This window comes from Egretta garzetta, unplaced genomic scaffold (assembly GCF_000687185.1).
Source record: "Egretta garzetta isolate BGI_Z169 unplaced genomic scaffold, ASM68718v1 scaffold258, whole genome shotgun sequence".
In the NCBI taxonomy this organism is placed as follows: Eukaryota; Metazoa; Chordata; class Aves; order Pelecaniformes; family Ardeidae; genus Egretta; species Egretta garzetta.
This window is the reverse complement of record NW_009260413.1, coordinates 1396453-1411039: the sequence shown is the minus strand read 5'-3', so window position 1 is coordinate 1411039 and position 14587 is coordinate 1396453. Positions and strand designations below refer to the sequence as shown.

Here is a 14587-nt window from a genome sequence, read left to right as displayed (position 1 = left end):
TACCAATAAGGCTTAATATTTAATATCATACATTTTTTTCTATTTACCTAATTCGTCTTCACCAAATCCCAAGACAGGGCCTGAAAAGAAACCTCTACATGAACCAGTGTTGCCAAGACAGAGGGGTTTCTCTTGCCACTGTTTGGTTGCAGGACTCTGTTGCAGTGTTAAAAAATTTCTATATTCGAAAACACATAAAGCAAATTGTTATATTACATTATGAATAGAGAGTTTTCACTGTCCAGATAAATAAGTAAACACTTGCTGCAAGTAGCTCCATAGATACGTCTGTGCAGTTCATCATCTTATGATTTCCCTATAAAATAATAAAATAGCACAGCATTTCCCTTCCTGCCATTCAGACATTGGAAAATTGGGTTCGAGCTATACTATACAGCCATTTGTGAATACTGAGCTATTTGGCATGGGGAAACTATGCCCGTTCATTAAAAAAAATTCATTTGCTCTATCAGTGATGTTTCCATAAAACCCCCAAAGTTGTCAATGTCTTACCAGTTAGACCTGTTTGGGAAACAGTTTCACAATTAACATTTATTCCCATCATAATGCAAGTGGTGCATGTAAGTGTTTGTAGAACTAAAATCTTAAGAGTGCTGTGATGTGAATGTCTTTGTACTTTTTTGGAAGGATCAGATATGTTACTTATGTCACCATTCATTAGAATGCTGTGCTCTTTTATTTCAAAATTTAGAGTTTGATCTGTATTGTCACTCTGCTACATTGGCAAAGTGACACAATATGCAAGACTGTTGGTGTTCCTTTATACAGGAAGCTCAGTAACTAAATATACCTTATATTGATTTTTGTTTAAGAGTGAGTTATAAGAAACCTACCCATTGCGGTCTCCAAATACATAACTTCCATAGAGCCTTTCAGACTGGCAGCCTCGATAGACAAATCCACCAACCAAGGATCCACTGCTGAACGGTTTGAATTCTAAAAGTGAAGGCTCACTTTCTAAAAAGGAACTACCGTAGCATTAGATCATATGCAATTTCATATTTTGATTAATATTTATGAAAATGTTATTACTTCAAGAAAAGAGGTTAATTCCATCTAAACACTCCTCAAAATTCAAGGTATGTTGCCAGAAATGAAGCATTAAAAAAATCAGAAAATTACAACAAAGGCTGTTGGTGAAACAGCTGGTGAGGAACTTAGATACGAGAGACTATAGTTGCTTTCCCCTGTGTGCCCAGGCTGGGAGAATAAAACTATATAAGGATTCGGTCAGATTTTCACTGAAGTTGATGTGATTGCTATTAACTTTTAAGTGTCAATACAGTCTGCAGAATGGATCTCTTGAACTTCAGGAATACAATTAAACCCCCTTCACTGCAAATCCTTCCAGTATCTAAAAGCAGAAATTCCAGTGATTTTCAGCAGAACTTGTTTTCCAAATCATTCAGTACTTTGAGAAACTCTTTCAAAATCACAGTTTTAAAAACGGTATGTGTGTTATGTCCCATAAAACACTAGTATTGCTCTCTGTAGCTTCTTGTTTTTATTTACGGTGCTGTTGTAGCTGCAGTTCTTATACCTGCTTTTTTCCTTTTTTTACAAAACTGCAGAGTTTAGTCATATCAATGAATGTCTTCAAGGAAGTTTCAGTGTAGATGTTCCTATTCATGCAATCAAATACTGCTTAGGGTAAAAGTAGGTTCAACTTGATATGCTAACTGCATGCTTTTAAATTAAAGCCACAGCCCATAGACTTTTTTGTTTGATAGGAACTTTTTTTTTTTAATTGGAGGGCTATCTGCAAGTCTTCGATAAATGAATTTCCCAGATAATTCTACAAGAGTAAGAGCTGAAATTTTATGTGGGAGAAAAGGATGATGAGCTCTTTTTATTGAAGCAATTGACCCACAGCCTAGTATTAATATTGGCAAGCTGTTCTGGATAGACACAATATTGCTTAGTTTACTCTGCAATAAAGATGCAGTCAAAATTCCATTGGAGCAGTGGTTTACCAAATATTATTCTTTGGTTTGGCTTTTATAAAATGAAGACAGAAAATACATGCAATAACTGAAGTAGAACAATTGCATTACACCATTGTGTACTGTCGTACCAGCTAGCACAGCTGCTTTGCTTTTAGGTAAAATACAGGTGGGAGAACTAGGGATATGAATAAAATCAGAAAATGCTACATTCCAGGAGATAGACCAGTTCTTGATGCCTTTACGCACCTTTGGCATTTATCACCTTTTACCACCATGAATTTACAAGCTGCTAAATGGTCAACTGAGGTAGATGATAGCAACTGTCACCTGGCTTGCCTGAACTAGGAAGCAATCTTTGTATCAGAGTTAAACATAGAACTAAAATTATGACTGACAATTGTACTGACTCAGAGAGCACATGAAACACTTTGAAATTTTAAGTCCCTAATTGAGTACATTTATCTTTTTTCAATCTAGTCTAAACTAGTCGTTTATTATGAAGGAGTAGCATTGTGCATTTTTCTAAGTTTTTTATTTTTAGTAACATTTAAACAGAGCTCAGTCATTTCCCTGTTTGGTTGTGGTCTGTTGTTGTCTATCTCACTTCTTCCATTATAGGAGGCACATTACATGAGGTTTCCATTCTGTATCTTAAGTTTATTTGTGGATGGCTAAGAATACATTTTCATCACTTCCTGATATTCCAAAATCTTTTCTTTATGAGCCATCATATGCAGCAACAGTGAGATCTTTGACAGACTAGCAACTGGCATGGTTCGTAAATGTTCTTTACATGGTATTCTTCACTGACAAGAACAAAGTTGAGTAATTTAAGTTTTGTTTTGTCTTGCATCTTTTATCTGCTTGTACCATACTTTTCATAAGTTCTACCTTTTGTAGGTTACCTATGCTGTCTATGCAGTAAGTTACCTATCATAGCTATACAGTCCTTTATTTTTTTCTGATTTCTATTTATTATTCCATGGGCATAGAAACCAACTGTTTCCAGCAGCTTTACCCTGGCTGGAACTTACCATAGTCTTTACCCTTTATTATTTGTAAGATTCTTGCTGAAGATCTGTTCTTTCCATTTGAATCTGAGCAAAGTATAGTTAAATTGATGTTTACATCTGTTGGGTGGCGGTCCACAGCACACCTGTAAAACAAAAAATATAAGAGAATCCACAAGATAGACGAGCTGATAATGGATAATTCTCGATCAATAGTATGAAGCATCACCTTTTGAAGGAGTATTGTTTCTTTGTGGTGCCTACTCATTTGAGGGACCTATTCCATACTGAGCCAAAATATCCGAGAAGTGCATAAGATTTATATACAAGAGATAATATAACTTCCCCATCCCCGCACCATTTTTTATATAATGTGAATTAAAAATATTTTTTCCAGTGATAAAATATTCTCTGCTCAATAGCACCTGATGTGAGTATTACCTTAGCCAAGCTAAATGAGTTGACTTCTATGGTATAGGAATTTTGGATTGTAAAAAAGTCCAAGAATCAACTCCTTATCTCAACAACTTGACTTTCTGAATTTTTTCAAACCGTGACTTTAAATGTCATTTCAGTACTACCACCCACCTAATTTGCTGAATTATGTGTTGTTTAGCTAAAGCATTGTTTTCCTCCGTGTTATTGTTTAGATATCACCAGATGTTCTCATTTGTTTTCCATGTGCCTTTTTTTCTCAGTCAAGATTCGACTACTCTTAATTTCTCAAATTCCTCTCTCAGCTGTACTTTACCAACTCTCTGCTTTAAGTTCTCTTCTTTCATAACTGTAATAATTTTATTATTCATTAAAAACAAAAATCCTGTACTTTGTTTCTTTCATTTCAGTCTTGACTTGTAATAGTTGTGCATTGTCTTCTCCTTCCCCTTTGCCAACGTACATTTGTTTCTAACTGCGACGTATGTGTGGAGGTGGAGGAGTGTAAGTTTTAAAAAGTTCACAAGTGCCTTTATTATTAACATTTTGTTACCCGACTGTATAAAAGGTTTCTGGTTGAAAACAGTACCTGCTCCAGAGTAATTCAATTTAATTGTAACTTACTTACCGGCCTGGATTGTGGAGTCCGTGTGCAAAAATCTCAGGAGGTTGGTTTGTGCTATTAAAATGTGGGTTGCTCCGTGGTATGGAGTAAGGGACATTGCACAGGTCAGTATTTACATCGAGGCGCAATACAGAGCCTGTAAAATCGCTGAGAAAGTTGGAGGATAAAATAGTTGGTTTTTAAAAAGTGTTATACTGGTAGATTTAATCCATATAATGCTACAGTGAACCAGCAAAATAAACAACCTACTTTACTGAATAATCACATCTAGGTTGGTTTTATGGTACATGCAAGTCCAAAGAATAGTAGCAGAACCGATCAAAGATTCTCTTTGGGCAATATGTTGCCTTGTTATGTGCATATTAGAACGCCTCTGACCATGCTGTCGGGAAGCAACTTGATAATAAGAGCAACTTTCCATACAACAACATCATTTTATGGCTTCAAACATAAGGCTATTAACTCTTTTATACTGTATCTCCTCTAAAGTACCTATGGATATAATCACTTGGTAGTTACATAATGCTTTTTGCTAACACTTTGAATCCTACTCTTGAACTCAATGATTTCTAGTCACACTACAATCCAAAGATTAATTATACATTAATTATATATTAATTATACATTAAAAAACCAAAAGTAATTGTATTGGTTGAATGGAGATGTTGGTATTTTTGGTAAAGAATCAGAACTTTCTCGTTACGTGACACAGGACAGAGTAAAATGTTTTGCCTTATATTCATGATCATGGTGGAGGAAGGGAGAAGGACAAGAATGTAGAAGGAGTAGAAAAGCATCAGAACTCTTTTTACAAACATGAATAGATGTGCATATTTAAATTGATTCCTTTCTGTCCGTCTTCATCACAAATCTGTTTCAGTCTCTCCTTGTTTTACATTAATTTAAAATCAAGTATTAGAATTGTTCTCTGGTCTTGGTTTTAAGTATATCCTCACTGCAAAAGGCAGGAGCACCTGCTCTCCTGCTGAGCCTAAGAGGACTTTGAGCATAGCAGGTCTTTTTAGGTCTGTAAAGGGTCAGTCCATGCTTTCTCTAAATTAAGGCAAATGTTGCAACTCCAACAGAGCATACTGAATTGAGGGAAAAAGCAGGTTGAGAAAATTCTATAGGTAGAACCAAAGTAGGATTCCTTCATATGTTCTCTAGACATTTTCCTAAGTGATACAGTGTTGTTGACTCTGGTATGTGTTTGTAGACACTTTTTTAGAATGTTTGTTCAATAAAGTTATCTTGTTCATAGAATAATAGTTTGGAAAAAAGATAGTCTAGCCTGTGCTTAAATACAATTGCATCTACTGGTGACGGCTCCAATATTTAAATGGTTTGATAGCACACAATGACAAGAAGATATATTTAAGTGGTAAGACTGTTATGAAAATCCATAGTTTGCTAAACCCAGGCACTGAAAATAGGGGGATTATGTAGTAAAGGAAGGAGGAGTGGCATTTGTCCTGACAACTGCTGATCACTTTTGATTCTGACCCCAAATACAGTGCAAAACCAGAAGACAATAATAGAAGTCTATCCATTGGTAGTTTTTGTACCTTAAACCATCCATCTCCTCCATATCATCTAGAGTGATCATGCCATCTCCAAGAAAAATGTATAGGAAACCATCTGGGCCAAACAGAAGCTGTCCTCCTAGATGTTTTCGATGTAGTTCTGCTACTTCTAAAAACACTCTTGCTGTTCTCATATCAACTTGGTGTGGATTTTTCCTGCAATATAAAGATATGAACAGTTTTCACAGTTCACTATCATTGTTGTTCTTTCTAAAAAGAAACTAGAATCATTCAAATTATACTTTAAGATGTGGATGTTGTAACTTGGCGGAAAAAGGTCAAATGATTATTTCTGAGAAATTTCATTTTTCCAGCATTCACAAAAATATTTTGCTGCCTATACACAATAAGTAGGAAATAACTATAATTAAAAAATGACAGAATAACTAAAAAAAGTCTTAAAAGGACTAAGCCAGTGTACTTACTGCTGTTCCAAAACTACTGTTTGAAATAAAATCAGCAATAATTTTTCTGCAAGTGCCCAAGTGTACACATTGTAAATCTGATAGTTCATTTTAGAAATGGGAAATACTAAAAGGAAAAGGTTGCTGACAAATACAGAATTTGTGAATTTTAGACTTCTACTGATACCTGGATACTGTGTATTCTACGACCCTAAGGATGTGGTCATGAGGTCCAATAGCCCACCGTTCTTGGTTGGTGGTATAAGACACATACAGCTTTCCATTTTTCTTGTAATTGGGATGGAATGCAAGGCTTAACAGTCCTCTTTCATCTCCTCCCTGCAGTCAAATGAAAAACACAAAGAATTGTGAAGTTAATTATGTTCTTTATTGTGTTTCAGCTGGAACCCAAAAAAAAGTTTCTTTCTTGTGGATAATCTTTGCCCAAACTCTTTTATTTCTTTCCTGACTACTGCACAAAAAGGATTATAAAACATTTCACTTTGGGGAACTCTTTAAGAGTTGGAACAAGACAATTGTCTTATGTAGTTATCTATGCACAAGTCTCTTATGCCACTTTTGTGGAGTGATTTGTGTATGTAATCTTTGGGAAGCCATGAAGACAAGTTTAAGTGCTGTGAAGGATTCTTTGCTGGGTTACTAGGTTGCTTGTAATTCGTAGAAGACAAATAAAAAGGTCTGTAATCAGCAGTCACTTCTAATCCAAGTATCCAAAACCTAAAACACAGTGCTGGCTGCCAACTCCCACTGTCTTGGCAATATGTTTAGAAAACAGTTAAATTGCTTGTGTAATATGTAAACCTTTGTTTTACCCTGGAGGCAGCAACATCAGTTGTCACAACGATGGTGGTCTGTTCATCATAGCTAGTATACTGTAGGTAATAAGCAGCCTTGGTCTCTCTGCAGAGAAACCAGAGTTTTACATGTGGTCCTTCAATGGAAAGGTTTTTGTTATTTTTTAAAATAAAAATAGAAAAATCTCCGAACAACTTTCTTTTGTTATTATGTTTGCCACAAAGATTAGTACAGTTATATGTTAAGCATCAAATCCACGTAATGTACTGTGACAATGCAAATACCCTGTGTACCTAAATAGAAGGCAATTTTCTCTTTGGCTTCTAAAAGTGTATGTAGCATTACTATGCCTAAAATTATATTTGTATAAATGAAGAATAAAACTTAAGATTCATTTGTTGCTCTTGAGGTAATACAGGGGAGAGAAGCCGAGGCCCAGAAATAAACAGAGTACAGAATTAACCATGCAAATTCAATTCATATATGTGATTACTCTCAAGCTGATGGTTGTTTTGGGGTTTAACTCAGGGTTTGCCAGCCTTTCAAAACTAGTGACTCTGTTGTAGACTCAAGTGCTCCAGCTCTGCACCCATAAGCAGATGTTTTGCAACTCTAACCACACCCATGATAACTAATTATGAAATTTTAAATTATAAGAGAGAATGAAGCTTTTAAAATGTAATTGCAATTCAGAGTGATGGATGGGCCTGTCTTCCTGTTGAAAGACGTCCCACAAAAGGCCTAATTGGGAAAGTGCACAGCTTTAATTTATTTTAATTCAACATGATTGCCATACTTCCTTTTTAATCACAACCACCAAAGAGAAACCTGAGTCAGAAACGGAGATGTAAATAGGTCAAGAGATTTCCATACAAAGAGATTTGTACAATGAAGTCTGGATCCTGCTAATTAGAGGCAGCCAAAATTTGCTAGTTTGTTTGCTAGAAAAATTTAGTTTCAGGGGGTTATCAGAGAGGTTAGTTTTGAAAGTCTAGTTAGAGCTGCCAAATCAGTTGCAGTCATCGTGGATGAAGGGACTGGCAATCCCGCTCTTTCTCCTTTACAAGCCAAAAATAATTTCTTCAGCTGAGTCTGAACTGATTGTAGATACTATTGTATGAGTTTCTAAGAGTTTTGACCAAGTTGCTCTGATAAAGTCTGAAGCAAAGGGAGGCAAATCAGTTGCTTTGGGAACAGTAAGGCATATTTCAAAGATTCCTGATGAATGATTCTATCTGTTGTGCCCAGACAAAGACAGTCCTATTTCTTCTCCTGAGAGATGAGTTCAACTCATTTAAGGGCCCAAGAACGTCAATGAGTCACACTAGGCCTGCCATTCAAGGTGAGTTACTGAAAGTATTAGTAAGAAAAGATCTTTTTGTTACTTAGCTGAAGATTTTATTTAGTGCTTGATGTCATGAGAGCAGTCTCAGTGTGAAAGTGAAGTTGTTGAAAGCATGAACAGGTGAAAATTAAATTAAGAGATTTTAAAGACGTACACATGAAGCAATAATTTGACAAATGAATGAAACACAAGACCTGCAAGGTAGTTAGTATGGCGAGTTGCATTCATAGAATCAGGCCAGTATTTCTACTAATTGCTGTCCTGCGTGATTATATTAGACTGCAATATATTTCTTTCTTTGTTTATAGAATGTATCTGTTATGTCTTGAAAAGTCACGCTGCTTTCTGTTTTTCAAAGTGAGCCAGACACACTATGTTCTAAAAAGTCTATTTACTCTTGCATTTAATAAGAACTTTGGAAATATCCCTCTAAGATACTGAAATCAGTGCAGGATCAAGCCATTAGTTGGCTTATGGTCAACTAGAAATCCAGCTGAGTTTTTCCATACTTATTTTTTCTGGTTTTGAAAAACAATTGTGTACTTTCAGCTTTATCACTAACTGGCAAACCTCTTGTTTCCAATTAAATCACTGCCACAGCTTCCATAGCTTTCGAAATTACCTCTATGGTGCCAGAAAGTATATAGTTTTCTGTAGTGTTATGTCTCTTATATTGAGGGGTAAATTGAGAGATACCCAGCAAAATCCCTTACAAGCAGTCATTTTGGTACTGTCAAACTGCATAATTATGTATCAAATTTCAAAATTCCAGATTTTCCCTTTAGAATAATCCTCATTTTTATTTTTTATTTTTTAGCAATGGACTTTTGATAAATGCCCCTACTGTGAAGCCAGCTTTATAGTCTTGTCTTGTAGATACCAAGTGTCAAATATCTGTATCTTTCTCTTGGCAGCTTAATAACTTCTTGACATCATTTTCTTTTTAAGTTTCCCCTCTGATGAAACCAGCACCAACAGAGTGTAGATGACATAGTAGCTTGTATGAGATTCTGCACTACACAGTTTGATGGCATAACAATTAACATTTTTCAGTTCTATAAAAAAGGGCGAGAAGAATGAGACAAATCTTTGTATTCCATCGGGATGTCTGCTGAAGACAAAGAATGATGGTTGGCTGAAATGAGTGTTAATTACCTAAACATACTGTAGACTGGGCCCAGTGTGAAATCTCTATTATAACTAAACCTGGAAGCTCACTCTTCTGATGTCTGCCTATGCATCTCTTGAGCTTGAATGCTTCTACTCGCAGGAATTGCATGTTTTGCACCAATACTACACTTGTTTCAAAACTGATCTTCCTTGGACCAGATTATAAGCTTCAGCTAAGGAGTTATGTGAAAGGAAAAACATTCTTTTAAAAACCAGTTTGGTCTAGTTTAGGACCACAAGCATGAAAATAATTTAATCAGAATATCTTAAGTCAGTACAAAGCCAAGTAAAGATTAATTGTATGCATTAAACTTAAAGTGTTTCTTTACTTCTCATTTTTAAATGGTTGGTTAGGTACATTATGTCAGTTCTAAAAGTATATTACACCAGTAAGTGCTCTTAACTGAAGTATATTTTCAATATTTCTTTTTGCATTGTAATTTCTGTTGCAATATATTTACACTTGTAAAAATCTGAAACAACTGCACAACACGATCCCCTCTGTATTTTGGCTAACACCAAGAGGAGTAATTGCTGCACGTGAATACTGGATTTTTATAGAAAGGTGCTATTTTCACATAAGCGCTCCTTAGAAGAGGGCTCTACTCTCCATCTATGCATTTCCAAATGTATTCTTATATATCTCTGGTATTATATACAGCAGTATTATTATATTATTAAGGTATCACACTTTTTCTATAATAGAGAAACATGCTGCAGTTATTTTTAAGACATGCGGCCATTTATTACATTGATATATGTATTATTTCCTATGGTAAATATAGAGAGTTATATGGGAATGCCTTAACTGGTACTATGACCCTTAATTATGCAACCTTAATAGTAATTAATTTCCATAAGCAAACCCAGACATGACCATTTATTTCCATTACTCTGTGTGGCTTACTAGTAAACAATATAGGTAGCAGATTCCAAGTTTTCCTTTAAAATTGATTTCACAATTCACTCACATAAAATAGTGGGATTTATACTTAACAGCTCTTTCATCTGGACAATCCCAGCCTCATATTGGAAATGAGCAGCAACCTTTTTTAAAAAGGGTTGTGCTTAAAATATAGTCAATGGTCATTCGTGACTTAAAATATTAACTCTAATGTAATGTCTTTATATCATATGTTTTCATCTATTACTATAGAGCAAATGCTGGGTAACTCGTTGAGGTAGTATGATCACCCTTAATTTAGTTTGTTTCTTACGTAATAAATACCATAACTAATATGTATTACCATGTGTTCGATCTTAAGGAGTTTTATTTGTAAAAAACATGGGGGAAGGGGTCATGGAACATCTAAAATCTCTTATCACGCAGTACCATATGAACTCTTCAGAAAGGGATTTCTAATTAGGTGATCCCAAAAGAATCTCTGCTTATTTGAACCTTCCTTTACCGGATCTTACTGTAGGGCTGAAGATCAATGTCAGGTATTTTTCTCAGCGGGAAGTGTTTGCTTAATTGACATGTTTTGGAAATTTGGTCCCAGCACAGGATAGAAACTTGACGACAGCAGAAGTAGAAACCAGCAAAAGGTCTGCTGCAAGGGCACACCTTGCCTTTCAAAGCTGCATTGACTATTTTGAGACACACAAGGGGGAAGTGCCTCTGACAGGTGAAAGGGGCAACAAATCCAGAATGAGAAAACCAGAAATTGATTGGGCTGTAGGTATGGTGTAGGAATAGAGCTCCTATAGACCTCTTGGGTGTTGAGAACTCAAGTGCTTTGCTATCTGAACATCTGTGGGGCCTGAGGCCTCTGGCAAGGGAAGAATTTGTAACATAAGACTTTTACCTTAGGGAAAAATAATTACACTGATGTCATGGCTCAGTATAGTATGCGTACTAGACCCTATCTCCAAAGCATTTCCTTTTTGCTGTTATGCTGCAAAGCTTCAATTTTTTTTCTTGTTTATAAAGGGCTTTGCAGTTATTTAAGGATTTTTTTAAAACATTTTCTATATTTTTTACTGATTTTAACAAATACACTATTTTAATACTTCAGTTTAAAATAACTTTAGATACAGGAATGCTTTACAATTAAATTTATACAGGAAAAATACTTAGAGGACCATACCCTTAGGAATTTAAGCACAACTCCTACTGAAGTTAGAGGTGGGTTTTGTTCAGTTAGGTGCAGGGCAGGATTCGGCTGAAAATCGGGGATGGCCAAAGTGTACCCATCACAAAGTTGTCTGCTCTGATATTTGCAGTCATATTTAAATGCTCATTTTTTTACAGGACAACAGAACTCACAATAAAGTAATGATGTGTCACTCCTTTAGTGCCCAGTGGGTCCAAAAGTCAGACCTATCAAAAGGTGATTCATAAGACCTGTTCTGCATGGATTTTGAATGGGGCTTCTCTGCACTTGGCGAAAAGTCAGACTGCCTATTCACAGGAATTACACACACATATTTATTATGCAGCATAGTTTTCCAGCAAAAGAATTCTAGAGTGGTCATAACTTGAACAGAAATAAATAAAATTACTTGAAATCTAAAGATAGCACTGGAGCTTAAAACCTAATTCTTTTTTTTCTTCTTCAGTTGCAGCAAGGACAAAATTTTGACATGGCCTCGATCATTTTTTCTTTTCCTTACCTTAAGAGTCATGTGAAGATACCAGTCACTAAATGCAGGACCTTTCACTTCTAGTCCTAGTCCTCTGTACTTATTTTTTTAATTCCTCAACTCCAGATTTTGCTGTTCTGCTGGACAAGTCTTTAGTTTAATCCAAATGACAATCCTCGTCCCCTGATAATACAATTCTTTCTTCCCGTCCTCCTAAAGAAAGTATATGAAACTTATAAATGCAGATACCAACCCAACACAAACCCACAGCTTGCCTCCTTCACACTCTTCTGGTAAGACATGAATCCTGCTTTGACAACTCTCCCAATTATTGGTTAGAAGCAGCTAAAAGCTTTGAGACTGCCAAGAGCCAGCCAATAATTGAGAGGTTTTGGGCAGAGTGACGTACGACTGTGAGTGTGCTTGCAAGGAGGTGGCCATGAGCCCATGTGAGGTCTGCATCTGGACTGAGAAACTTTATGTACTGCACTACTTTAGGAGAATTGGAATAACAGAAGACAGTGGAAATCAGTCCCGGAAGAGGGAGATTCAAATAAAGACCAGATGATTATTGCATTCAGTAAAGCTGGCTCAAGAAGGTGTGAATTACACACTTTCCTGCACCACAGAGGCCTCTTGAGCTGTAAGCAGCATTCATCCTCTGGGAACACAGGTGGTGATTCCACCTCTGTCCCCAGCTGGATTTATTTTCAAGGAAGCTTTACATTCCACCAGCAATTCAGTGAGTGGTTCACCAGCGGAGGCCACTAAGGGAAGGTAAAAAATAAGCATGCCTCTTCTTATTTCCCTGGCACGCCTCCACGTTCTGGTCTTTATTTATTTATTTATTTATTTGGCATATCTGCTCTCCTATACTTTTCCTCTTCAGCATTCTTCCACTACAGACTGTCTTCTCCTGACAGCTTGTCAGCTGCATTGGTTTGAGGTCTACTGTGCTCTAGAATTAGCCTTCTAGGAAAGTGAGAAAGCTTCCTTCAAGTGAACGAGAATGCAGTAAATGCTAAGAAATTTACTGACCATGAAAATCCTTCATTAATAGGGAGAATAGACTTGATGACCTTTGTATTTTTTCTCCTTCTTTCTGTTGCTTTTAAGCTTTACCCACCTTTCCATGCCATTTTGATGATAAAGGCAAATTTTACAACTCTGTGTTCAATGGGCAGTGCAATAAAATTGGCTCAGATGATACCCCAAGGAGAATAGACTACATTACATTAACATTCACAAATACATGATGTGATGACAAGAGACTAATAGTCCCTTTTGCATTCACCAAAACCATGACTTTACCTCTTCCAGTCAAGAATGATTTTTTTTTTAACTTAGACCCTATTTTAATGCTAACACTATTTTTCCTTAAACACAGAAACAACACAAATTAATCTTTTTAGTGACTTACTGTTCTACCATTGCTCTAATTTGACTGTGGTCTTCTCAGACAGCTACTCTGGCTTTCTCATGCTCTCATTCCTTGACAATGTATATAAAACTTATCTTCAGTATTTTTCAGTAGCATGTTCCATAAAATACTTTCTTTTGGTTAAAATACAGATCTAATGGCAGAGAGTTGTCAAAAGAGTTCAAGAATTTTAATTCAATATGTTAAGTTACTTTTCTATGGCGTGACATTTCAGCCAATCACTGCTGCTTTTGTCATTGCTAAAGATAAAAATACGTTATGGAAAAATAAAAATCTTACTATGGTGCAAAGGTCTCCCTGGGCTGCTAAATTAAGACTTTTCATAAATATCCACAAAAAAAGTCTACAGAATTTTAAAATGAGCTGTAAGACTTTTATTTGTGCTGAGGGAGGGAAAAAAAAGAGGATGTATGGTGACACATAGCAAATTTGACAGTGCTTATGTAAAATGAACCAACCTACAACAAATTCTATACTCCGATAATTGAAAACAAATTCATGCTGTTTTACCGTGACCACTTTATATGGAAATTTAGGGATATAATTCAGAACAGAATAACAGTAATTATCATACTCTCTGCATTAAATTAAAACCAGAAATGTTGATCTGTCTAATTGTAGGCATTAAAAAATAACTAGTTTCAAAAAAGAGAAATGCAAATGGAAAGATGCCCTGATGACATTATTTTGTCTTACCCACAATTCTGCCTTTCTCCTTTGGTTCTCAGTAGTGAACTGTTGTCTATTAAAGCAGATATTTGCTTTTTCTGGTTGCAAGGGGAGTGTTACATTCACACGAGGTATGTACTTAAATATTGTGGGGCAGGGGGAGAGAGCAGCAAACCACACCCAGCTTGAAGGAAAAAAGCTACAGATTGCCACTTAGATTGGTCCCCATGTCTTTACTGTTGTCTGTATGCTAATGGATATTAAAACTTGCTCAGCAAGTGCTAAAAGTAAGTTGCTAGCGGTCTGAAGGGGAGTGTTACATTCACACGAGGTATGTACTTAAATATTGTGGGGCAGGGGGAGAGAGCAGCAAACCACACCCAGCTTGAAGGAAAAAAGCTACAGATTGCCACTTAGATTGGTCCCCATGTCTTTACTGTTGTCTGTATGCTAATGGATATTAAAACTTGCTCAGCAAGTGCTAAAAGTAAGTTGCTAGCGGTCTGCATCTTGCAAAAAAAAAAAAAAAAAAAAAA

General features: G+C 36.0%; 1 protein-coding gene across 1 annotated transcript in view; it reads right to left on the bottom strand.

Annotated features, from left to right (window-relative positions):
- The window catches only part of LOC104130596 (hedgehog interacting protein), a 79545-nt gene that overhangs the window by 14167 nt on the left and 50791 nt on the right, over positions 1-14587 (bottom strand). Inside the window, exons 7-12 of the mRNA XM_035899191.1 lie at positions 6212-6363; positions 5603-5776; positions 4041-4184; positions 3002-3123; positions 855-978; positions 48-178 (exon numbers count right to left, since the gene is read on the bottom strand). Of these exons, the coding sequence (XP_035755084.1) occupies positions 48-178; positions 855-978; positions 3002-3123; positions 4041-4184; positions 5603-5776; positions 6212-6363 (847 nt within the window). The remainder of the gene's footprint in view (positions 1-47; positions 179-854; positions 979-3001; positions 3124-4040; positions 4185-5602; positions 5777-6211; positions 6364-14587) is intronic.